The sequence below is a fragment of the Varroa jacobsoni genome, unplaced genomic scaffold, assembly GCF_002532875.2.
Source record: "Varroa jacobsoni isolate VJ856 unplaced genomic scaffold, vjacob_1.0 scaffold_883, whole genome shotgun sequence".
In the NCBI taxonomy this organism is placed as follows: domain Eukaryota; kingdom Metazoa; phylum Arthropoda; class Arachnida; order Mesostigmata; family Varroidae; genus Varroa; species Varroa jacobsoni.
Window position 1 is genome coordinate 172,344 of NW_019213785.1, and position 25,870 is coordinate 198,213.

General features: G+C 40.5%; 2 protein-coding genes and 1 long non-coding RNA gene across 3 annotated transcripts; all 3 read right to left on the reverse strand.

The window, feature by feature from the left end:
• Positions 1-12,994: 12,994 nt before the first annotated feature.
• On the reverse strand, positions 12,995-14,192 carry LOC111264655 (uncharacterized). Its single transcript, XM_022840718.2, has one exon. The coding sequence runs from the start codon at positions 14,080-14,082 to the stop codon at positions 13,159-13,161; it is 924 nt and encodes a 307-aa protein (XP_022696453.1). The 5' UTR covers positions 14,083-14,192; the 3' UTR covers positions 12,995-13,158.
• A 1,222-nt stretch (positions 14,193-15,414) lies between these two features.
• On the reverse strand, positions 15,415-16,730 carry LOC111264656 (uncharacterized). Its single transcript, XM_022840720.2, has one exon. The coding sequence runs from the start codon at positions 16,413-16,415 to the stop codon at positions 15,522-15,524; it is 894 nt and encodes a 297-aa protein (XP_022696455.1). The 5' UTR covers positions 16,416-16,730; the 3' UTR covers positions 15,415-15,521.
• Positions 16,731-22,552: 5,822 nt separating this feature from the next.
• On the reverse strand, positions 22,553-25,798 carry LOC111264660 (uncharacterized). Its single transcript, XR_002682975.2, has 3 exons — positions 25,557-25,798; positions 24,524-24,634; positions 22,553-22,766 (listed from the first exon to the last, which is right to left on the reverse strand). It is a non-coding gene; the product is annotated as an uncharacterized LOC111264660 (long non-coding RNA).
• Between the last annotated feature and the right edge of the window lie 72 nt (positions 25,799-25,870).

Sequence of the window (25,870 nt, forward strand, 5' to 3'; positions counted from 1 at the left end):
ACGAAGTTACATTTTTTTTTTGCAATGTTTAAATTCGTATGCGAAAAAATTTGGACTGAGATCCCATGGTATTCAGGACGAATATTGAAATTAGCAAGTTCCATCACCTTCTCAACAATTGACCGAGCATTTTGAAATATACTTTAGTATCATTTCAACGGTATTTAAAATACGCAAGGCAGATGAAATAGCAATAGTTCCAATTTGACGGTCGAAGTAAGATATCTCCCTCGGACCCCGTATCGCACCTAGCGTGGTTGGATACGTTGTGTCACACGGAATAGAAGTATAACGAGTGAGTAACGTTCATAATTTCGTCGTTTATTGTGTCTTAAGGTTTTTTTTTTAGAATTTTCGTTGCGTGCGCGTTGCTCGACTAACTAATATACAGTACACTGAGCTCAAGTACGACGTGAGCAAGCACCTCTGCGTCGTTTGAGTTGAAGGCAGACGACGTGAAACACGGCCGCTGGAAGCTAAACGTATTGAAGTTCCGAAAACGTAAGTAAGCCTTACGACAAATCTCTAATTTCACTTGGAGGCAACTAAAATAACGTCATATTGCCTCAGCTGATGTTGGCTTCACTTAACAGCTTTCCAATGTGTACTTCATATCTCTTTACTGTCACACGGTTCATGCATATTTAACATTGTAGTTTGAAAGTTTACGTGTAAAATAAGCAGTGAAATAGTTATTTCTACACGGTACAAAGGTTATGCGAAGTGTCGAAAGCACGACGACTCTTTTGCCGTAAAATGCCGTCAGTTTTGTCGTTTCAGTACCGAATTGCACGTGCCAACTCCGGTATTATATATACAATCGTAATGACAGGTTTGCTACAACGCAAGGTTATGCCATTCAGCAACAGGCGATAGCGAAGATAACGTGAAACAATTCCTACACGGCGAGCCACAAAATAAAATCAACAAATGTTGCTAACGCTCGCCGCAGCTATCGTAGTCCGCGTCGGAAAATTGTATGCACTGTACATGTAGGTTTGACCCGTTTGGGTAGTGCACGAGCCCATTTACGATCGGCTACCGCGCGATACGATCTGTATGAGGTCCATTTACGTGCATCACAAACATCGTAAACCAGGCGGTATTGGTTTATATGTACCCGATGGAGTTAGAATTTAGGACCTATTAATTTTATGTTCTATTTCAAGAACGTGCAGCTGCATGTGAGCATTAGGAGCTGTTAGTGTTCAAGCGTGCTATCGTTAGCTGATATAACGTAACATAGCACGGAACGATAAGTTATTATTGGCAACATCTCAAAAGAAAAATGCATTCACAATCAACAAATAGACTATGTAACGCTGGATATAGGTAGCTTATTAAATTCAGAGATTAATATTCTCCCAACTGAGGACCGAAGTCTGAATTCTTTGCCAAAGCTCGACGGGGAACAATTGTCTTTTTCTACTTACGGTGTATCGTCAGCTGAGCATTCAGATCAAAATCATTTTACTGAGTTGCACAGATCAGCGCGCATAGCAAAGTATGCTTGCCCATTTGGGGTGTATTCTTTTAACTAGCCTCCTGCGGGTCCGAGTTTTCAGAATCAGCTTTTAGAATTGCTTCGTAGATTGCCAAAATGGATCCTGCTAGACAGGTCTGAGTTTTCCGGAACAAATCCGTGATTAATCTATAGCTAACCATCTTAGAATTTCCAGTAATCCTATTTAGTTATGTTTCCTCTTCCAAAATGATTTTTTCGTCCGACAGCAGCGGCAGAAGTAAGATCCGCATTAACGTTCGCCCTATAGCGAAGCATTCATAGATGCGTATTAGCCATCCATGCTACATTGCCCTCTGGCTAACGTAACGTGCATACTTTAAAGGTATTTAATGTACCTGTACACTTCCTTTAAGCAGAAAACAATGGAATGAATTCTGTAAGTTCATCATTGGCATATGCCTGCATATATGAATAGAGTTCCCTAGGAAAACAAAAACATTATAGGAGTTCCTTCGAAGCCCGTATGTTAGTGGGTTACGACGTAAGGCCTAGTAGCGATACCGGACGTAAAAGTGAAAACAGATGAGCCCCCTCGAACATTACTGGGTCGCCAAATGAAGTGGCATAGCGATAAAAATAGTCTATGCGTTTCGTGCAATCGTCTATCAAAGCTTCATGCCGAATCAGCGAGCTCTCTCGAGTTAGGGGACGGCTAGCTCTGTATGACATTCGTGATCTCAACTTTGTTGAAAATGTTTTTTTTAAACACTGCATTTTGTCAAGGCGGATTCCGCGTGCTTGGTAGCATTAAACATGTGACTCATTATAAGAAACGGTGCAGGGCTTAACGCAGAAGAGGTTTTTTCTCTAAGATTTACATGGCTATGGAGGGCAAAATTTATTATAGCTATTTTTTTGTGTGATTGTAAACTAACCTCCTGAATGCAATCTTCCACAATGCAGATCCAATATCTGGAGTGGATCGTGGCAATAATTGCTGATGTAAAGCAGAAGACCATCTTTGTGTAGCAGAACAACCCGGTTATAGTACTATGCATACTCTATCTAGTTAAATTGTACTTACGTAGATGAAACTAACTTAAACCTTGCGTGAAACAACGTAATTTACGTATTGCAGTTCTGATTGGCTATCCTGAGTCTACGTCAAGAGTAATGTTAGGTTGTGACATGATGTCTCTCCTTCGCGTAAGTTACGCCTTCAGGCCGGTATGTACAGTCGAGTTCTCCTTGTTCCTAATGTTAACCGGAAACGACGTAAACACGTGTCGTTTTAGCCGTTTGTGCGTCTCGTTCAGCTGGCTATACGCGTTCTGTCCGTTCATTTCAACTCCAAAGACCGTCAGCTGGAAAGCTCGGCGTTGTGCGTCCTGCAATTGGCAACCAGCTGGAATACTTCCCCAGCCAAATATTGCAGGACATCACTCACTGTTACGCGCTAATTTGACATCGGTAAACAACGGCTAGAATATTGAGATCTATGGCAGTTTGTACTACTCAAGTACACTCACAGACACTAAAGTCATCAATGTACACTTGAGTCGCGAATGATAATTCACTAATTAAATTTATTACGATTTTACTAAAGGAAGGGACATTGTCCTAAAGGCTTGGGTAATCAGAGAAATAAATAACCAAGCGTGAGTTGGCAATTGATTCTGTCTGTTTTTAGATACGCTCATGACCGGAAAGCATCTTTAATGCTCATTGACGTAATTTCATTTGGAGGATGCTTTCCCACCAAATGTAGATGCTAATAATACTAAATAATGAAAACAGTCACTTACAAAAAAATACAAGGAAGGAATTTTAAAGCTTACGCATAGAGGTAACAACGAACATTACAATATCAGTTTATGACTGCTGACTCGAACTGCCTCAGACGGTATAAATGGAGTGCAGACGAGTTGTAAAGGGAATAGGAATTGCCAAGGATGCCTAGTGGTTTTGGGGGGGAGGGGGTAAAAGTTCAAGTCAAATATACCTTTGTTATGACAAAGAAGAGGCCTGCAATGCTGGGTATGTGGTACATACAATACGGTCGAAAATTTTTCATCTACAATAACTAGAGCATTGTGCGTGAGTTTGGCAAGAGTGCCTCTTTCTAGGCGTGCGCCCATCTAGACGTGTTATATCAATTCTAGCTACTGCTTTGAGCTGAAGTGATTCGGTCAAGTATTGAAAAATTGATTTTGAAATTTGCCCTTTGTATTTACTCGACCGCACATGCCTCTTGCTGCTCCTGCAATAGTGAGACACTAGGTAGGCATTTTTCTTTTTTTTTTTGGTCAACGACGCCAGCGGAGCGATTAAATGAGCAATGTCAACAGAATCTTTCTTTAGGTGGATCGCTCAGGCTGCAATATAGTGAAACAGCTTCGAGAAAATGGTTTGTACGGAATGGGATAGGTATCGGGATGTTTTATGATGACATTTATGTAGCTCGATTGTAGATCTACTAGCCTTATTGTACTTGCTTATATTAGTCCGTTACTCGGGACACTTGGCTTGGCAGCATGGCCGCATAGCTGTTACAGGAAGCAGCCTTCGTATACGCTTACACGTCGTGCGCAGTGTTTCCCGATTATATCTTCTCGATATAATCTTCCCGACCTTACAGTTCCTTTATAGCTGTCTGCTTTATATTCCATCCACTCTGACATTTCGGGCAGCGTGCCGACATCAATTTTGCCACTGAGTGTGGTATTCAGCCTATGAGGATTCTATCTTTCGCAGGCACGTTATTAGGTGCGGTACTGCAGGCGAGCAGAATAATTACTGACTGAAATTCCATTCTCTTTTGATTGGTCTGTTGACTACAAGCTTGTTCTTCGCCCCAGGGTAATTGTTGACCTCTGCCCAAATTTTTTAGCATCTTCAATCAAAGTATCTGGGTCGAAGTACCTAATTGCGTAGCAACCTCTTCCTGAGTTTTGAGAGCTTGCAGGAAACTTCAAAAAGCACGTAGCATTGCGTCATAATAGTGTAACGGAATTAAAAAGACGATGTTTCTACAAGAACTGGTTCTTATTGTTAGATTTTACGGAATCGCATTGCATACCTTTCCTCAAAAAAAAAAATAGAAAAATAACCGCCTGCTTGATTGATGTTCCATCCTTAGCTCATTTTTAGTCGGATTCCATGTGTTGACGGACAATGGTGCCTATTTGGCCTGCATATGCATACAGTTTATATTATATAAAATAATAAGAGGATAACGACAAATCAGTTGCATTGCAGCCTTCGTTCATAAAGTAATGCATTAATAGCATATCGCCAAAAAAAAAAAGAAAACTAAACTAGGATTGATCGACTCTGATAGACATACCATGCTTTATATAGTTGCGCGTAAGGCATGCTACGCAACCTATTTTTTTGGCCAAAATTTATAACGATGGCTTTAACACATGTGGATCATTACCGCGTTCAACAATGATAACGAGGTGCACAATTCGCTGACACGCTGACCTTTATGTTACAGTGCATCGAATTATACAAGACATCAGGCTGTACGATATGAGGTCTTACGATCTGTTTTTATTCATTAGGCCTAAGATTATCAAACACGATCAGTGCATCATCGAACTCAAACTTGGTCCATCTCACACACGCACACTGGATTGACCCATACTAATTACCCAAGCTTTTAATCTATAAAAATAAAATATATATATATATATATATATAAGCATGCTGTGTTGCTAGAGGTTGGCATTGGTAGGCAATAGTAATATTGCACGTGATCTTCTGTACTAGAGACGCGTACTGAAATCGTTTTCTTTTTTAATCTAGCCACAGATGATCAATAATAAATACTGATAAAATTCAGACCCGATTTTAAAATACTTAAGAGATTTTATTGGAACTGCAGGGCTTTCGCTAACTAAAGGCCGGATTTATATTGCTTGTTGGCTATCGATCAGTTACAAATAGGCCAGACCTGGATCATCAAACACATAGACTTTATCCAATTTCGATGGTGGAAACTCCAACGAACCGTTTTTGAGCGTACACCTTGTAAGCCTTTCAATAAATTTCAGTCCAAGAGAATTAGCGAACGGCTGGCCTCTCTCACTAATAATTCCAAAGATAATGGTACACTTTTTATCGGCGTAGCTTCGCAGAAGTGAGTCGATAAGGTACCTCGCTGCAGCCGAATCATCCGCATAAATTGGCCCTAGCCAGGCCCCCTTGTGAACATACGGCTGGATTCTACCATATCCTACAACTTTACCTCTCTGTTTAACAACAAGCACTATGCTGGTCGGATCATCGAAAATTAGGATCGGTACGTTCCTTGCAAAACCATTAACCATTCTATCATACTCGCCTATTTCGGAGACGATCGCATCGCCGACTGTCGCTTTTATCATCTCCATATCATCTCCCTTTGGTGGGATTTCGTCAAGCTGATTTGTAAACTTCCCAATATAGGCTAGTGCACCACCGACTTCTTCTCGCTTAAATCCCTTCTCCTCAAACATCGAAAGTTTCGAGCCATTCGCGCTGAGCACATAGTTGGCTAAGGAAGCTCGCTGTACCATACGTTGAAGTAGCATCCTGCCAATACCTTTTCCACGGTAATCCTTTGCCACGCTCATGTAACCAAGCACAAACAACCCTTCCGTCTGTTTAACCACTGTCGCCGACGCAATAATACGATTTGTTTTGTCGACAACTATCTGAAAGGCCTCCGGATCGACGATGAACCATCTTTTAAACAGCCTGACCTCAACAGGAATACCGATGTCGACGGTCCAGAAGCGAGCAACTGATTCCAACTCGTCCTCCTTTAGAAGTCTGATCGTGAGCCCATCTACGAGAGTTTCTTCTTTCAGAGGTTCGTTATGTTTCATCGTGCAATTTCGGGCTGTAAGCTTCTACGCAGATATTCCAAAGAAATGTTTACTCTTGTAAAGGGCTCAGCCCCCTGAAATTTTGCAGTTCGTTGTCTCAAAGGGACAAAGTATCAATTGGAGATTTCGTGTCTCCGGGCAAGGGCCCTAACAGCTGACGGTTGAAGAACGTATTTGGTCGTATGTGTCATACAATTCGCCCACTTTTCTTGTCAAAGTTTTCAGACCTCTCGCAGATTACAACAACAAATTACATAGAAAAACAATTCGAATCCAGTCTGTCAGCTTAATGGGCTTTTCAAGAGGACGCTATAGTACGGTCGTCCATGGTTGTCTACGAAGTTTTGAAACAATGACAAATATGTTGCTTTTAAATGTCAGTTTACTTGTAAGGAATGAATTTGTGCGTAACGCGTATGTATGGGGCGGGTATACATTAAAAGAAAGCAATAAACTATTGTAGTAACTATTGCGCCTACAAAAAGCTCCACTGCTTGAGCATCGCGTTTATTTGTCAGTCATAGACGTATGTATGAATGAATCAAACGATTAGATTTTTGCCCCCAATTTCTATGATTGATTATCTTAAAGCATTCCTCACTACCACCATCTGTGCTCGCAGTTCATTTTTCGCGTTCTATTTTGTCAAAACTCGGGCAACGTCTACTGTTTTCGAAATTGTCTTTTTACATTTGCGTACCAACAGTCTTGGGCTATATATCCTAGTAGGCTCATTCAACTTAATAACGAGTGCCTGCTATCGAAGCCTGTAATAGCGCGCCTATTGACATTTTTCGTGTGTCCTTAGATCAACAAATTTTCTTGACAGATTTCAAAGCTTTCGAAAGAAAGCTATTATTCTGATAAACTACTGCTAACTAGAGTGAATTCGCCACGATTTGTACTCCACTAGCAATGTTTATTATAATTGACGGAGGGGTTTACCAATGCACCACTTGAACACCATTCAAAAGCCAGACAAGCGGTCCTATTCTGCTATTAATGATCATTGTCGTATTGTTATTGAAGATGAATTGAAACTAGCGTGGTTTACTTGATGACACGGTAACAAGCACTGTGAGAACCTGGGCTGATTATAATAAAGCAAAACCCGGGTCGTCAAAGGCAAATACTCTGTCTATTTTCATCGACGGAAGAAATTTCGGATCCTGTTTTAGATAGCATCGGGTCAGTTTGTCAGTAAACTTGAGTGAAAGCGATTTCAGTAAGGGTCTAGCTTGATCACTAATGATTGTGAATAGGTACGGACATTTCTTGTTATGAAAGCTTCGTAATAGGGCGTTGATTAACACTCTAGCTAGGCGTGCGTTGTCTGCATAGACCGGACCCAACCAAGCGCCACCAAGTATGTAATATTGCATTTTCCCAAAGCCAATTATCTTTCCCTCCTGCTTTACGGCCATCACCGTCGACGCTGGGTCGCCGAGCAAAATCAGTTCCAAGTTTCTCGTAAAACCATTAACTACCTGATCATAAACAGCTAAGTCGGCGACTTGTCCATCCCCCGCCGTTATCGTAACAACCTCTACTCCCGTAGGCTTAGCACTGTCATCCAGGTGATCACAGAATTTTCCGATATAGGCGAAGGCATATGTGTTTTCAACCTTCTGGAACCCCCGCCGAAAGAACATATCCAATTTGTCCGCACTTGCGCTAAGCCCGTAATTCGCTGTCGGAGACCGAGAGATAAGATTTTTTAATAATAATCTCGCAACGCCATTGTTACGGTACCTTATCGATACTCCAAGATAGCCCATTAGGAATAAATTATCACATTGTTTTAGTACGACGGCCATGCCAACTATTCGATTTTTTGTATCAACAGCGACTCGAAACCCTTCCGGGTCCAAGAGGTACCACCGTTTCATAACATTGAGTTCCATCGGAATACCAACGTCCTCTGACCAGAATCGGGGAATGAGCTCTAGTTCTTCCGGCTTCATCGCCCGAACCTGCACGCCATCCATTATCCTGTATGAGCTCGGCTAAGTTTTGCAGTACTATCGACACTCTCAATTGTTTAAATTGTCTCTAAATAAAGGTAGCTTTACGTGAATCTCCGTATCGTTTCGTTGTCGCAGAACGACGACAGTGCACAATTGGCATTTCAGTCGTGCATATACTGAAAGGCCCCCAGAAAATTGTAATGACTCTATTCTCAGTGAAACCCCAAAAGTTGCTTCTTTAATAAGGGTCGGCAAAGAATCTTTAAAAAAACCCTAGATAACATGATACAAATAATTTCTCATATCCTGATTTGCTTGGCACCTAATTGAATAACATACAATTAGTAGGTCTCGCATATTTTGAAATACACACGTGTAACGTTCTATGTGAATCCAAAAGGGTTCTCAGTAACTAGTCCGTCGTTGGAGACGGTAGCGGATCGTCTGCAAATGGCCCCCATATTTCAAATAGCCACATGGCACGCCTAAATGTTTATGAAACACGTCTCGTTTTTTCTTTCGAGAAAGAAAATATAATTCAAGTTATTGTGGAGGACTTCTTTAAAGGTCAACTTGGAACTTTGCCTACTGAGCTTAGGAAGTTTTATCGCTCCTGTACGGCTGCATCGATTCGAAACTAGCGTCGCGTTCATTGTATTTTTTTGGGAGTAATTTCCTTCGAGCTGCGAACTGACACACGGCTCAGTTTTATGTGTGGCTGTACCGCATCTATATCCTATATATATATATATATTCTGTATTATAGCCTGGTTTTTTCCGCTGGGCTTCGGTGTACGTTTTCATCTGTACGCGGCAAGTACCTTGCGTGCACGTAATCTTGTTAGATTTCTGCAGGTGGACATTCTTTTATGGCCTTATGTGAGAACAGAACAAAATTGTGCGGAAGGGCCAAACTGTATTTTTTTTCGAAGGAGCGACTTTGGAAACGTCAATTATTGAGTGGTTCCTGTATCATCTTCTATTTGCTAAGCCTTAAATGGAACATATTTTTGAAACGAAATACCCCGCAATCGGTGCTAGTAGAGAAGTCAATTTAGCACAGCGATCATGCTGTACGAAAATCTACTCACGTTTTTTTTTTTCGAATGTGTTATAACTTTTAGAAAAAAAAACGGCAGTAGTTTGGCTAGTTCTCTCCAAATAGGGTTTAGGGCAATCCAGTACTACGATTAATGCTTCCAATCGCTGAATGAGCGCCTGGTTTTCGAGTGCTAGTCCCGACTCCATGCCTTAATTTAGATTTGATATTACTGTGTGGTATTCTATCACGCAGTTAGAGATGTGGAACTCGGCCTCGCCATTTAGAAAAGTCTAAACAGAATCATTACGGCACAGTATGCTGTGATTTGTGATGCCACATTCAGGAAAACGTTCATTTATAGGACCCGTCGGTGCGACTTGTAGGACTACGTTGTAGTGTTAACAATATTACATTTAGTGTTTCATTAGTACCAGAACTACAGATATTGTCTAACTTAATTTATGCTTAAGTTCAGATCACCTGAGATCACACGAAGTAACTGAATCAATAATCATTTATTCGCGTGGCGAACAGTTAGAGAGCAGAGAAAATAATGCGTTGACTGTTTAGCTTGTCTTACTCGTATCGGCGCAAATCTTTGATCACTGCTGCAGAACGTCAAGCGTACGGTTACGTACCTAACGCACCACGGCTGGTCGGCAGTTTACCCGATGAGCTCCTCGGTCACTTGTCATGGGCAATTGCGTCGAGGGATACGATGCCACGCGCGATGTCTTTTTTCATCGCAGTTTTATAATCAGGTGCGGAAACTTGTTCAATGTTTTAGGATACTACGTGTCAAAAAGCCGAAGGTGAGGTTAGAGTGCGCAACCAGCATCTCGAATGCGTTGCCGCTTTAGCATCGTCCATGACGGCACTACTTAATAAATGCTTGCATACTGGTACGCAGTTAGCTCACGGAGAGATGCTACTCTGTTAGTCATTCCTAAAGGAAAGAGCGACCCACCGCGCCGACATCGTGGCGAGGCAGCAGGACCAGGTTGTGACCAGAATAGTCTAGGTGGGCATCCTGTAAATAGGCTCAGCTTTTCGCTGCGAATCAATAAGAAAAAAAAAACGAAGCGGTTGAACTAGCACGGTAATCACCATCTTGGAACTGACCATAAACCTGAACCTTATCACAAAGGCTGTAAGGGTAAGGTTTAGAAGGGAAGTCAGGACAATGGCGAATGATATCTCGTATGTCGTCGACTTGTCTCTTGTCTATGTTAACGGATCTGCGTACTTTTCTTTTCCGTGAATGGCAGAGGCTTCACCAAAAGATGCATGAAGACAGTTTCGGCCGCATGAACGATAAAACGGCCTCATCGTTTGCCCCTCGTAACAGGTCCCAGCTTGTTCGACCCCAAGGTAACTCCAATCGCAACGTATGGCGTACGCGTCATTTAGAAAGATCTAGCATTGCAGAACATCAAGAAATGAAATCACATCAAAGCTTCCTGCCTTAAAGGAACAGTGGGACTCCGCACGGTAATCCGAGATCGTTTCGCGTATCTTCTAGCCGACCAGTCACTGCTGTGTGAGAATTCTTGTGTTCCTATTGAGCTCTCAGCGATGGAAGCTTCCAAAATGAACCTCAAAAAATGGGAGCAAAAGTTCGCGGACACTTTTTTTTTTTGCTTCGGAAGCAATAAGGAACTACAAGCTAAAGCTATGAGGAGTTTACTGGACTTCGCAGGAAACTGGGTTTCTATGAACCTGACGATATGTGTAGATGCTCCACACGGGAGGAGAAAATTTGACAGATATGCCGCTCATTGCCTCCGGTACCATCCCTAGAACACCTTGCAAATCTCTCAAATTAGTGTTATAAACTTCTCACGCATTTCAATGGCTTCATTTGCTCTGATGTTTAATAAGTGTGTTGTTGACAAGTTTTAACTTGTAAAGGCAAATAAATAAAATTTAATTTGATTGATTGTATTGGCAATTTTAATTGGCAATAAGCGATCAATTATGATTAAATTCGAAGAGAACAAAGGATTAGTTCCGTGAACAAACGGATGCAGTTGTATGTAGTGTTTGTACGGAGTCTGTATTGAGTACACATTAAACAACATGATCCAAAAATACAGACTAATGTCAATCCGTTGTTCGTTATCCTTGATGTCCTTAAAGCACCTTGCTTCCGAGTATCGCTAATTACCTGATGTCTGTTTAGTCTTCTGACTGGTATTACATAGTCTAATATTCAATATAATTTTTTCTGTCAGTTCGGGTAGAATCTGACATGGATTGGATTGCTTATGGGTAACATTTACCACTTACGGGTAACATTTACCACTTACGTTGTGTACTATATGCAACGTCTTCACTGTAGCCCCATTGAATCTCAGTTGAACTACGCGACGCGCGTAGTTCGTTGGATAATGTTACAGAACATCGAAACCTCTTTTTGGAAGATAACTAGGTAAAAACAATCCGTTTCTATAACATCGGTCTCTGAGTCAAAGGTGGATCTGATCAAATCCGCAATGCTGATCGGTGTAAAATTGCAAATGGTGAAGAGTACAGAGTCGGAAAACAGCGGTCTATATAGGTGGCATCTGGGTCGGCTCTTCCTCTTAAAAACGGCATCATCTTTTGAGCGAATATTCTTAAGGTGATTCGTACAGGAGATAAATAGGAAATAACCCGTTAAGAGTTTCCCGTGTAAACGGGATTGTTTTGCATTGTATATATATATATATATATATATATATATGTTTGCTTATTTTTGCTACAGTTGTACTGTCACTAACTAAAGCAGCTGTTTTTTTATGTAAAGCCAGAGGAATGGCAAACTGATAACCGCCTTTTTTGTTCCACTTAATAATAATTAATAGCTCTTTAGTTGGGTAAAAAAAGGTCACTTAAAAAAGTTATCCGGGAAAGTTGAATACTCAACTTTTTCTCTCATTAAATTTGAAGCTTGTTGCATTCCCAGGGGTTGATGTCCCGTATTTGTACCCTATACGTTCTCCTTTCGAAGTCTGCTACCCCGTATGGATCCTTAACAAATGTGCAATATTTTTCTAGAGTTAATCTACAAGACAGGTTGTACAAAACACCTTACAAAGACGATAATTGAGAAGGGGGCACCGCGTTTAGGCTACAATGATAATGTGTGTAGCTAGAACAACTAGATCTAGTTTTGTTTAGCCAAAAATCAATAAATTATTTTTACGTGTATACGTTGGTTTAAAACTATTATGTGGAACTAGCTACTTTATAGACACATAAGCAGATCTATGACGTCTGCAATATGTGTAGGGGCATTGATGGAAACGCTGATAGAGTCTATTAACGTTTGATGCCTTTGGTTCAACAGACACATAGGCAGATCTATGACGTCTGCAATATGTGTAGGGGCATTGATGGAAACGCTGATAGAGTCTGTAAACGTTTGATGCTTTCGGTTCAACAGGCAATTTTTACTGCTAAAACTGAATATTTCTAATCGAAATCAAAAGTAACACTCCATCTTATACTCAGCTACATACGGACGCATGCTCAGCTGCCTTCTTTCGAACTAATCTTTCGAAGAAATTATCCACTAGTTGTATACGGCGCTGAAGCTTTCTTTATCGACGTTTAGCTACCCATACGCGTAGCGAACATCTAAACAATTTGGTGTATAAAGATGTTAGATTGAGACAGTTTTATTAGCAATACAATAACAAACATTTCACGTTATCTATTTTTTCAAACTGCACAACTGCCACCTACGTGAAAACGACGTCGGTGACGCACAAGATCACTAGACGTTTCATAGTAGTTCTTCATGCAGAATCTATAATTGCGAGAAGTTTACAGAAATGTAAACCCGACATCGTCAAAAGCATAGACGTTCTCCATCTTGACAGGCGGCAAATTTTCAGGCGATGTATCCAAATAGCATCTTCTAAGTTTATCCACCAGTTTCAGATTAAGCGACTTAGCAATGGGTTGGGCTTTTGCACTGAAAATCGCAAATACGAAAGGGGAGCGATCTTTTTCAAATTGTCGCATAAGCGCCTCAATTAAATGGGACGCAATATACATCTCGTCGCCGTAAACTGGCCCTAACCAAATTCCTCCAAGCATATACTTTTGTACCTTACCGTACGCTACAACTTTGCCCTGTCGCTTAACTGCTAATACAATGCTGGTAGGCTCGGTAAACTGAATTAGTTCAACATTTCGTTGAAATCCACAAACGGTTGCGTCATACGCAGTCACTTCGGCCAACAACGCATCTCCTGGCTTCACATGAACGATGTCCAGGTCAAGCGGAAGAGGTGGCTGATTTTTTACGATGTTAAGCTTTCCAATATAAGAATAACCACTAAGGTTCTCGACCTTTTTGAATCCTCGTCGAATATACATGTCGAGCTTATCTTCGCTCGCGCTAAGAGCACAATTGGCAGGTTGGCTCCGAGCAAGTAGATTATCAAGAAGCATTCTACCAACTCCTTTACCTCGGTAGCGTTTTGCTACGCCCATATAACCCATTACGTAAAGTTGGTCTGTCTGTTTCATGATACTCGCCATACCGATAATGCGGTCCCTACTATCTACCGCTACTCGAAACCCTTCGGGGTCTGACGCATACCACCTTTTTATAAACCTCAATTCTATAGGAATGCCAACATCTTGGATCCAGAAACGAGGGAGCGACTCCAGGTCCTCTGGGTTTAGTATTCGCACGGTTACTCCGTCAAGGAGGTTCGCCGGAGGTTTGCTGGTACCCATAAAAATCCCTAATGTGTCGTTGGTTGCCCCGGGCAACAGGGCGATGTCCTTTCAGTGGCTTTCAGGATACCGAAGAATACCCTCGCCTGTTGTTTTTGCCGATTCGTTGTCACAAATTGTAAACTGAATGAAAGGATTCTGCGTAAACCAAAGCAAGGAGAGGCAATATTTTCTCAAAGGTGTACTTCGAATATAACTTTACCATGAGTACCTATGTTTATTTTTAAGCACGTCTTGCACGCATAAGTTCTATTATTGAACGGAAAGTTCTTGAAAACGGTACTAAGCCTTATTCTATTATTATGCTTCCTATCAGATTTTCGAAGACTATAGGCAAAGATGATCGAAACGTCTGCTACCAGTTCTTATTCTGCAAAGACATTCTTGTAGATGCAACTGTAATTAGAGAGAATCTTTGGCCTTATAGAAGTAAAGCGCCACCGATGGTGAGAGCCTACGTTGCGCCTCTCTGAATAATTTAAAAAATGGAAGCGATGCTGCTCTATCTGGCTATTATTCTTAGAAGAAAATTTATATTCATTTGATCGCTTAACAATAATCGAACTCTGATTTTTCTCAAGGTCAGATCTTATTAATGTTTAGAAAACTAAGCATTCGATATGACTACCACGGTCGCAAGTACGCTAAGACCTTTAGCCAGCATCATTTGACTTGGGAGAAAAATGTACCTTAAATTTCTAAATTAGTACGTGCGTTCCGCCGAGGAGCTAGCATAAATTGTTGAGTAACTTAGAAAATTGCTGTTTACATTAATTGTTTAGTTATGGCTATTTCCGAGACTCGAGTTCATTAATGGATATCATATTGTTGTGAGGGGGTTTAAACAACAGTTCAACTATTAAAGCCATCCCAAAGACTACGATATCTGGCCAGTAAATTCGTATTCAGAAATTGGGATTCAAAAAAAATTTGTTTATCTTGTTTCCTCAAGCTCTCCTTTAAAATGCGACGAAACTTTGCTTATTAAGTAACGACTAGTCGAACAATTGTGTGCACTATTACACAGATTTATAAATTAATCGGGTTGGGCTTCATAACGGCCATCTGCCACAAATCTATTGACCAATTTAATCTTCCAGTAAGTACAAACCTAAAGGATAGTACAAACCTAAAACAAAATTATCATTTCTTGATTGGGCGTATAAGCTTAAAAGACTTCATTAAGTGCCAAGTCTTTTAAACTTAACCGATGCTGTAATCAGTTGGCCAGCTCTGCTCAAAACCCCAGCTTTCAGCAGATACCATAAGCTGGACCACAAGCATGATTTTCAATGCTGTGAAAATAATTTTATTTAACACTAACTGCTCACGTCAGTCTCATAAGCTATTAATTTTATTTAACACTGACTGCTCGCATCAGTTTTATAAGCAGAATTTTGGGGAACCCTTTTGGATCTGATTTTGTATTTTCAAGTGATTTATAAAAACGCAAAGCCAGGATCATCAAATGAGTATACTTTTTGCAGTTTATGCGCTGGAAGATATTCAGCCTCTAGCTTCATATAGCATCTTGAGATCTTATCAGCAAGCATCATGTTAAGGGCCTGGGCTATCGGGCGGGCTTGTTCACTAAGTATTGTAAATAGAAAGACACATCTTTGGCTCTCAAAGTGTCGCATTAGGGCTTCCACAAGGTACTTTGCTATGTCCACATCATCAGCATACAGCGGCCCTAGCCAGGCACCACCAAGAAGATAGTGCTGGATCTTCCCATATGCCACGATCTTTCCCTTCTGCTTGACAGCTAGAACGATTGCAGTGGGATCACTTAGTTGGAGCAGCTCGACGTTCCGCTGAAATCCAGCAACCTCTTTGTCATAAGCCACCAAGTCAGCGAGATGCGAGCTTCCCATCTTAATTTGAATAAGCTCTAAACCGCCTGGTGGTGATTTCTTCTCAGGCTCTACCGTAAACTTCCCTACATATGCATAGCCATAACTGTCCTCAGCGACTTTGAATCCTCGACGAAGGTAGATGCCAAGCTTGTCAGCGCTCGCGTTTAGAGCGTAGTTGGCTCCAGGTTTACGAGCTACCAGATTTTCGAGCAGCTGCTTTGCTATACCTTTGCCACGGTAATCTTTATCCACACCCATGTAGCCCATCACGTAAAGGGTGTCACTTTGACGCACCACGGTCGCCATACCGAGAATACGGTTTTTGCTATCCACTGCCACTCGGAACCCTTCCGGATCCAGTTGGTACCATCTTTTAATAAACCTCAGCTCCACTGGAACGCCAACAGACTCCTTCCAAAAGCTAGGGATCAATGCAAGCTCATCTTGTTTAAGTAACCGAAGGGTGAGGCCTTCCATATCCGCGAAGGTGCCAGGCTACGCTTCCTACCCCGGCACGCAACAACAACAACAACAACAATGCTAATCACAGAGACAATTTACATCTAACAAGCAGACTCGATAATGGCAGGTAAATTTTTTCGTTATCTTCACAGAGTCAATGTATATATTGAAAATGGGATACTTTAAATTGCAGTGACTCGATTGAGTAAAAGCAGCTATTTGCTCAGTAGTGTTTTGCTAAAATAACGCGAATTGACTAACTGCATTTTCATTCGTAGAAACACTCATACGAAAAAACAAACTCGGTTAATAGACAATAACCGGAACATTTGTATTTCAGTTTCAAATAATCTTTTCCAAATGATCTCCTATTAAGATATCCGTCAAACCATTTAGCGGGAAGAGAGGGAGAGGGAAAGGGAGAGGGGGTAGTGTAATTTTTATTATTGTCAGCATTTTTCCAATAAACAAAGTAAATAAAGCCCTTAAGTTGTTTTCGTGACGTGTCACTTGCATAGTAATTGATGAAGCTCTTTAACGCAGCGACAGCAGCGGAAGCCGATATGACCCGAAAGTGTGCCTGTCACCTATTCGTACCGTTTCGTCGATATCTGTACTTTGTAAGCAGAATTTTTTAGCTTGGTAACCGTTCTACACGGATTCAACAATTTAGAACGCACGATGCTAGAAAATAAGTAGCAAGTAAAGTTGGAATCATTCATGACAAATTCTTAGACCTGATTTTAATAGTACGAAGCATTTGTACCCCGGCTCCAGCACGAGTCTAAACCCACTATGGTCAATGCTGTATTTAAAAACCATAACGTAGCAAATAAGTACACGAAACAGATAGTTTGGAAACTCTCAAAGAACAGCCCAGTTGCTTAACCAGACCTTCGAATAGATGAGTACCCCACCTTCCTTTCAATGAACAATAACTACATTATTTTATCTAGCCGCTAAATAAGCAGCGCGTATAGTTGATTTATCTTCTTGACAAATTTATTGGGCTTTCTACTGAACCGCATTGGATATTGTTAAAATGAAAGCATATAGATAATGCTTAAGTATCAATTTTAATGCACTTTGATAAATCGGACATTTTTTATTCAGTTTCGTTCGACCGTGTCGCAACGGCATTGCTCATTCAGTAACCTGTGTCCTACTTTTAAATGCCACTGGCCTCCAAGTACGTTTTAACGCTGATATAATACAGTCCCGGGAACGTATTGGTAAATGCCCGTATGTATGCTGGACAAGGTGACTCACTCACAATTGACAAAGGTCAGTAAGCCATATTAAGTAAAGGTCATTTGTTACCACTGATGGCAGCTACCTATTAGGCCTATACTTGAGCGCTTGACGCAAACGGACGTGCCAGAGAAGCTACACGTGTAACGCCAAAAACAATCCCGTTTAACCTCAATATTGAATCGAAAATGCTCAGAAATGCGTTCGTAAATTGTAGATTTTTTAAAAATGCCTTTCTATTGTGATTCACTTCTCGAACCATCTATTTATCCTACTGCTCTTCAAAGATCACACAAGTCATCATCCTTTGGTCTTCTTTGAATCCGAAAAGAGATGGTCAGGCTGGGTAGAATACGGGGTACTCTGTCGGGGTCGTTGCGAGAAATAGGGGGCGTGTGTAAGTTTGTGGAGTTTTTCATAGCCCAAGGACATTGTTGTGTGTGGTGCTTCAGGCCTGCCTTATAAAAACAAGTTATACATTTGGCACATAAATTCGTGTCCTAAATAGAGTGTAATGAAGACGCATAGGATTCTGTTTGCTGCACAGCTTTCATAGCAAGCTATCAACGTTTAGCAAGTTTTCGCTTAGCACTAAGCATGCAATTCGGCTTATAATGTAATGTTTGAAAAATACATAAGACAAATCAACGATCTTTAGACTAATGAAGGTCATTCTGACGGAGTTCCTGTTTCGGCCATACTTATCATTTAAGGGTTTTGCCACGTTTTGACACTTGTTTCACTAAAATCGCCTGCTTAAGCATAGAAACTGCGAAACTATAAATTTTATTACTGATTAAATTATAGCACAAGCAATTTTCAATTGATTACTTTTCATATAGCTCTATTTATCCTACGCAGTTCAGTATAGCAAACTATTTTGGAATAGTTTACGCAATTGCACGTAACGAGCATTCCATTGCACGCCCCTGACTGGCGCACCACATAGATCCGGCACTTTTTATCGTTGACTCATTGGGGCTCATTTGCGACGAAACCGGTTAGATACATGGCGGAACGGGTAAAATCATAATTTTTCAGCCAGTACGAAACCTAGATACTAAGTGTTGTCGTCTCCAAGGCCTCAACATGAATTTCTTTCATATAAGGAAAGGGGCCTGAAAGCTATTCCATCTGATACGCTTTTCTACTTCAAGCATATTTTTCGACTGAACAGAATGTTTTGGGCAATCTTCAACGATAACCATGTGACTTGTATAGCTGCATCAAACGGGTACTAGCATCTCTGGCCTTAACTGTATAACCACTTGACCTTAATATAAGAGACATAAGCGCATAATGTTGAAAATTAGATCATTATCCACTACAGCTAGGCCAGCGATAGCAATGACTTAAAGGATTCTTGGGCGTTAGACCGTTACTCTACAAAGGACAGCGTCCCGCGGCTATGAAGCCCAATGCAGTCGAATCGCGTTGGACTTGAAAGCAGCGAGACAATGTACTACAGTTCCATATTTACTGTGAAATAGTGTTGGTTGGCCAATCGAGATGTAAACGAAAGTTGAACGCGTTCCGTGAAATAAGAAATTCAAGGCATAGGAAACACCTGAAACGGATGGGCATATAGCGGTTTGGTTGTGGACAATGGGACTGCACATTGTTCTGTTATTTTTTCTTTTGCAATTAGAAGGTTTGAGGGATGTTCTCTCTGACTTTTAAGTATCACTTGAAAGGGTTAACTCTTGACCCAGTTAATACCAAGGTATTGCCTTGATTCTGCAATAGAGAGCTCTTCTGGCCTTCTAATCACATTAGGTAGTCCGTTATATGACAGCATGATGATCGACACTGAAATAAACTGGGCGATTTGATTGGCAGGACACGTCGTTTAGCAGAACAGTAATGCCAACGCGTTACGTTATGTTACAATATTCACAGCCATGGGTTTTATATATTATACCTTTTTTATGATACCAGTATCCTACATAGCCATGATAATCATGCATCAACGCACTCAAGTTGACAAAGAGGAGCGGTACACTCCTGGTTACAATTCCTTTTTGCTTCTTGAACTTGAGGCAGCTCGTAGATTTGCCAGTACGAGAAGGGACGTTCGAAAGCCGGCTTTACGACCCGCAGGAGAATCTTGTCAGTTAGTCTAGCCATAACCACAGGAGTTTTTCGCATGAAACCCCATATAACGCCAACTTGTAGGGCTATATAAAGCCCTCCCCTATGTTACTTGATGCTAGAAGTGAGTGTTAGTACACTGTGTAAAACAAACGCGTGCCATGCATGAAATGTTATAGTTGTCTTTTCTAACAACCAATAGAGTTGAAGCTGAGATTAGCATACGTTACGTTAGAAATACTTCTAATAGTATCTTATTAAAATTGTCGGCCATTGTAAGGTATATGCTCTACGGTGTATATATATTTACCTTTACACGTATCAAATCACCGACCAAATTTTGATGCAATTTGCCCATTTCAGGAAGACATAGGCTAAATATGTTACTGTTCACCGAATATGTATTCATATATGTAAGGTTTTTATCATTTTCTTTGTTTTTGATATTATACGATCGATCAGTTAAAAGGTTTGGCAAGCGTGTCGTTTACTGTTCGGGTAGAACGAGGACCCGGTAATTCGTGGACTTCAAAAGCGAACGGTATCGTGGTCGATCGTTCTTCAAACGACTATTTTTCGGCTGGAAGTCTTCGCATGGAGCCCATACAGCTCAGGTGGAGGATTTCATTCAATGGAGTAGTTAAACCACTTTGAGGCTATGGAGATCCTGTGCGTCTCCCAGCCATTTTCATGTAAGCTGACAATATGTATAACCTATCAATCCAGTACTTTATGCCAAACGTTTCGTGTACAAAGACCTTAGTAGTTTACTATCTAGATTGATATAAGCCTAGAGACAACGTCGGTAATGCTGGACTTCTTGGGCAGCGAATAAATTTTATACCTTAGTTATCAAATTCTAAAACTGACCATGTGCTACTGTGTTACTGTAATTTTACTATTTTTGTCTTCTATTTGATGATAAGTTTGAGAATGAGCTTTACTAAGTGTTTCTCTCTAACTATAATATGGCTTTTTCTCTTTATATCAGTTGTTCAATATATAGGGACAACGTTGTTATTATTGTAAGGAATATGGTCATTGACTGGACAAAAGCAACACTGCGATTTTCGTAAGCATTATTATAGCGGAAATTTCGTCCATGGCTGCACCGATCACGATGGCGACTTTCTGGCATATTAAATGGACACAGCCAGAATCTAGCCGAAACAGCTAGATCTGTACCCTCAACGACAGGAAAAGTGCTTTTAGAAGTTAAAGGGATAGAGCTATACCTCTAGGGACACCGCGGAAGGTTCGGTGAAGATCACAGGTTATACAAAGGTAACAGGGAACGTATTGCTTTCATTTATCATCCGACGCTCCTTTTATCTAGAAGATGAACATTTACACTGAACGAGATATCTATATATATATTCGTTATAGTTGTTAATTGAACGGCCACTATAGGTAAAAGAAAATCGTACATCGTATACCAAATACACTGCACGTAATTAAACGGCAATTTCTGAATTTATTTTATAGCGTCAATCAAACGAGCTATGATATGCTGCAGAGTACGATCCAGACGATGTGTAAAGGACATGAACTTCAGAATGGCCTAGGTCGCAGTTAGCGGCATAAGTCCGAGGTTGTTGTCTGCACATTTTAACTACCCGACACTGCGGCAGCATTGCCTTGGGTGAAATCGATCATTGGAATCAACTACGAGCAGAAACTAGTAAGTAAATCTCACGTCAACTTTTAGTAACATATAAATTCATATACGCTTCGGTTCCTCGCAGACTCATTCAAAGATATCTAAATTATCGCATACTGCAAAAAAACGCTCACTGGAATTACTATTGAAATCATCAGTGGATGGGATCACCTGGAGTGAGCGTTGCGCTGGCGGGTGGTACAGATACGAGAGTATACGCCAAAAATTACTCATAGGATATATTTTGAAGTTTATTAGCGCAATAACATTATTGCTTGACAATTTTTATGATGATATAAAGCTTTCAAAGATAGCGCAATGATGACGTTGCCCGTTGCCACTTTGACTTATCGGGTGCCAAATTACGTATAGCCTAGAATCAAATCTTTGGGGTGCTTTTCTTATATCCCGCTGATGTGTATGAAGCGTCTCGTCCCTTGAAATTGACGGAAATCCTCGCATACCATCATATGTCCATTAACTCGCCACGCCGAAGAGGATGCGCTCGCGTAAAAGGCACGTCCTATCGTTAACTAACTCTGTTTGTCAAAGTGGGTCTCTCACTGGAGGCGGAGGAAGCAGTTTAGCCGTACTGACAAATATCGCCCACAACTATCCAGTTATGGTATTTATATCGATATATGTTACACTTGTCAGAGAAGCATACATATGCTGAAATTATATAATTGAAGAATTTAGCTAAAAATCTTTGTTTGTTTTTTTTTTTTGTAGAAGGCATACAGGATGCAGGAAGATCAATATATACTGCAATTTAATTAAGTTGGAATTTAGCTCTACACAACAGACAGGGATGAACCATATAGTATGGAAAAATCGTATGTACATTCTAGCTAGTCAAGCGAACGCTCTAGAGAGCTCTAGAGCTTCTTTGCAATTCAATAGCAGCTCTATACAGCAAAACAGAGGCCGCTTTTTCTTGAGAGGTCCCATTTCGTCGCGCGTCCCTTTGAATTTACGACGCAATAACCCAATTTCCAGTGTTGAGATGATTTCGATTTATCCAAGTGTGTAACAGACAACTGTTCGCTTATTCTCGTAGGAGCGCATAGGGTGACACAGGTTTGAACCCAGACAAGAAACGTACATACTATTCAGTTTGCGACGGGAGCCGGCTGTTTAAAGCAAGGTCTAACAGTAGCATAATGGAAATATTTATTTAATCAATAACGTTATTACATCACGCAAACACACATTAGGACAATAATTAACTTAAAATTGGATCAACTTAATGGTATTCCAATTCGGTATTGTTTAGCTCAGTTTCTCAAGGCGTCTGCGTGACAACGACCGCGTATCGTCCGTGCAATGTAATCAATGAACTGCTTTTGATTTCTGTGGAGAATCTGCAAAAGGTATATAAAATTTACGCACGCTTATTCATCGTTATCCATCAAATGGTCAATGGTACCTTGCCGCTTTGAGGCAATACTCGATGCAGTGATTACCATGGTAACGTTACAAATGCTAAATACACATAGATACTGTGGTCTGCATGAGATCCAAAAAAATACCCAAAATTATTGTGTAGCATAAGAAAGCCTTTCACATCGACCTCCTCATAGGTCTGTATGTTAAAGTATTAATTTATCAGGTGCATTCATTAATGGCATTAGCAATGAATGGTCCCTTGATATACCGATGATGCCGAGCCAGTATCAATCGATTTGACTTCTGAGCCATATCAACGGACTCGGACTCGGAGAAGCTCCTATATAATACGATTAGTCTGCAGAATTGTACGCATGTAACATGTCACTTCTGACACGAAGTTACGAGACTTTTGGCTTTTTAATGTCGGAACTACAAGTCCTTTGAACTCATTTCTGCTAACGTAAATTTAACCGGATCTTCATCAGTTCACTGAAGGCCACAATGCTTCATCGAAGATTGATGAACGCGGTAGGCAAATAGGCCTTTATCGAAAGCACAGTGAGTAGTGTAAACGTTTGAAGAATGGAAATTGTGATGTTAAAGAGCAGCGGCAAAGTCGATATAAAGTACAGGAAAGCTTTGCACAAGGGCTGAGCTTGCAGTCTAAGGATTGTCTCTGCCAAAACTGGCGTCTTCGATGACAAGCGCCTCAGAATTATAATATTAACACTGAAAATAGGGAAACTGAGCGAAAAATATATCTGCCACGAATTGACTTTAGGCAGGCTGGAAATCCGTACGGTATATTCCACGTGCAAGTTGCAGAACTTACGTAAGGTAATAATAGTACCTGCAATTTATATCAGAGGCACCTGCCACCGCAGAAATACTTGCCGAAAATGAAAGAGTGAATGCAGATTTGCTATACCCTAGTTACTTGCTTAATTGAGCAAAAAAAAAATAAACCAGTTTATTCCCCAGATCTAAGTCCATATGATTACAGGGCTTCCTGTACCTTAAGTGAATAAGCTTGTTGATCTACTTCAAGGCGTCATAAATAGAGAAACTACATAGGAGAACGCGAATAGTCGTCCTATGGCGGCAGAAGTCCCCAGAGCGCTAAAACAACCTTCCAAAAAGTGAGGGAAATTAGTTCTAACACATATTAAAAACTCATTCTAGCCCCACCAGTTAGAAGTTACTCAATTTCACAACCCGCAACAGTCTGATACTATATTAAATGTCTACAGTTAGGAAACTTTCCGAGAAGAAGTGCTCAGGATTGCCTTCAGTCACTAATAAAAAGGAAACTTGCGAATGAAAAAGTTAATTAAATATCTAATACGCTTTTTACAGAGGGTCGGGTCGGCAATTGCCGATTCAGATACGTACATCGTCAGCATAAGTGTAAATGGCCTGTTGAAGATCAAATCTATTAACCTGGACACCAAGAGACTTTATTAAAAGGTAAACATCCACGATCCACTGACTGACGGGACCGCAGCATGTTTTGGTACGGAATCAAAGCATTAATTATCTTACGAGTGAAAGTCACGCAGATCAATGGATACGAATTTACGCATACTTAATAGAAACGCAAATATACAAGAAATTCTACTAATAGAATATGTAATAGATATAATAAATTATGAAGTATGTAAGCCAAACTTTGTGTGAAATCTAAGAAAGATGTGCTGATACACAGTGGCACATGTAATAATACACTTACCAATTACTTCACTTGTCTTCATCGTGTCCATAGAAAGCGGAGATGGTACAGAAGATCAGAAGTAATAGATCGCTCAACAGAAAGAACGATGACCAGGTTGCGCACCTAGGCCTAAAAAATGAGTATGCTAACTCAATGGACATTGAATGGGCCTCCTATGAGCTAAGAAAGATGCCATAGTTCTTTGCGAAAAAATTATCTTGATAAACTAAGAGTGTGTACACTGACCGACGATGTTGCAAAACCAGTGATCTAGCCAACGATGCAAATTTGTTTCGGATAGAAAGCCTATCTGCACACAAAGGCACATAAAGCAAGCAAAAGAGTTTGAGGCTAGGTCAAACACGCCTATCCTTCAATAGTTTCACTAATATGATAACCATTTTCTATTCGCAGCAGCGTATTATATTTAACAGTAGATTATTTATAACAGGGCAAGCTGTTCATCCTGCAAGCTCGGCTAGCGACATCCATTGATAACATCGCTGAAAAATTTGAATTTTTTTTTTTTTATGAAAATAACAGCGGACTTGTAGCTGAATTTGATACTTTATCGAAAGCTAGCATTGGGTACGATTCAGGATTATCACCTACGTTTTAACACAGAGTAGTTTTTATAGGGTATCAATGGAGCTTGATGTTGTTTCAATTACTGCCTCAGCTAACACTCACACACTGTTCCTAGCCTTTGAACTACTTGCTATATTTCCCTTGTCTCTGTTGTAGAAAGATTACTCGATCGATACCAGTTGCTTGAAATACGAAATGCAAATAGTGTACCGCCGATTCCTCTAGTAGGCATATAATGATAAAAGGAACATTTGACAAGCTTTTTTTTTTTCATTTCAATTTTCGTCAAGCAGCGAATGGAAGCTCAGGCAAAGGGCCAAGATGTCGGAACATGTCCTTTTGTGAGATATATATAAAGTATTTCTTACACATCATAGCCAGTATTTTTTTCATGACATTTTCCGTCTGGCTCAAATCAATTTACGATTTCAGGGTTGACTCAAACGAAGTTGAGCAAACTTACCAAAGCAAGCTGTTCTTTGCAAGCGATCTCCCGCTTAAGTCGAAAACTAGTGTGTGTCAAAAACTAAAGAAACCTGACTTCTATAAATTGAAAAACAAAGAAACTTTTCTCGACTGTGTAAATTACATGGAATTGGAGATACTACTAAAGACGACATAATATCATTCTCTATGTCGGGACGGTTCGTCGACGACAAATATAGTAATCAAAAGCAACGATGATAAAAGGAAATACGTGTGCAAGGTGAGACTACACATGTTAGAAGTTTTCCTTTCCGCTTGCTGGATTTAACAAACGCATTTTATCCCATACAG